The sequence below is a fragment of the Buceros rhinoceros genome, unplaced genomic scaffold (genome assembly GCF_000710305.1).
Source record: "Buceros rhinoceros silvestris isolate BGI_N320 unplaced genomic scaffold, ASM71030v1 scaffold5055, whole genome shotgun sequence".
NCBI lineage: Eukaryota > Metazoa > Chordata > Aves > Bucerotiformes > Bucerotidae > Buceros > Buceros rhinoceros.
In genome coordinates, this window is record NW_010414404.1 from 2239 (window position 1) to 2916 (window position 678).

Sequence of the window (678 nt, forward strand, 5' to 3'; positions counted from 1 at the left end):
CCCCCAGGCTCTGGGCTGGGTGGGCACCAGCCCCTGAGGGCAGCTGGGGTTTCTGCCTGCTGCAGGGAGCCGGCGGGTGCGGCTGGTGAACGGGCCCGGGCGCTGCGCCGGGAGAGTGGAGATCTACTCCCAGGGCAGCTGGGGGACCATCTGCGATGACGGCTGGGACCTGCGCGATGCCACTGTCGTGTGCCAGCAGCTGGGCTGCGGAGGGGCGGTGGAGGCGCCTGGCTCCGCTCGCTTTGGGGAGGGCTCCGGGCAGATCTGGCTGGACGGTGTGAACTGCTCGGGGGCTGAAGGTGCTCGCTGGGACTGCCCGGCTGGGACCGGCTCGATGCCACTGTCGTGTGCCAGCAGCTGGGCTGCGGAGGGGCGGTGGAGGCGCCTGGCTCCGCTCGCTTTGGGGAGGGCTCCGGGCAGATCTGGCTGGACGGTGTGAACTGCTCGGGGGCTGAAGCTGCTCTCTGGGACTGCCCGGCAGAGCCCTGGGGGCAGCACGACTGCGGGCACAAAGAGGACGCCGGAGTCGTCTGCTCAGGTCTGTGCCGGGAGCTGTGCTGGAAGCCCAGTGGCGGGGAAGGCCGGCAGCAGGAGAGAGCTGGCCACTGCCCGGGCTGTTCCCAGCTGACCTTGAGACCCGGCTCCAGCCCATCCCAGGGATGAGAGGGCACGGGCGCG

At 71.2% G+C, this 678-nt stretch overlaps 1 protein-coding gene across 1 annotated transcript in view; it reads left to right on the top strand.

Moving 5' to 3' along the window:
- Positions 1 to 678, top strand: part of LOC104494265 (antigen WC1.1-like) — a gene marked incomplete at both ends in the record, with an annotated part of 2954 nt that overhangs the window by 481 nt on the left and 1795 nt on the right. The window contains 2 exons of the mRNA XM_010137075.1: positions 66 to 275; positions 329 to 538. Of these exons, the coding sequence (XP_010135377.1) occupies positions 66 to 275; positions 329 to 538 (420 nt within the window). The remainder of the gene's footprint in view (positions 1 to 65; positions 276 to 328; positions 539 to 678) is intronic.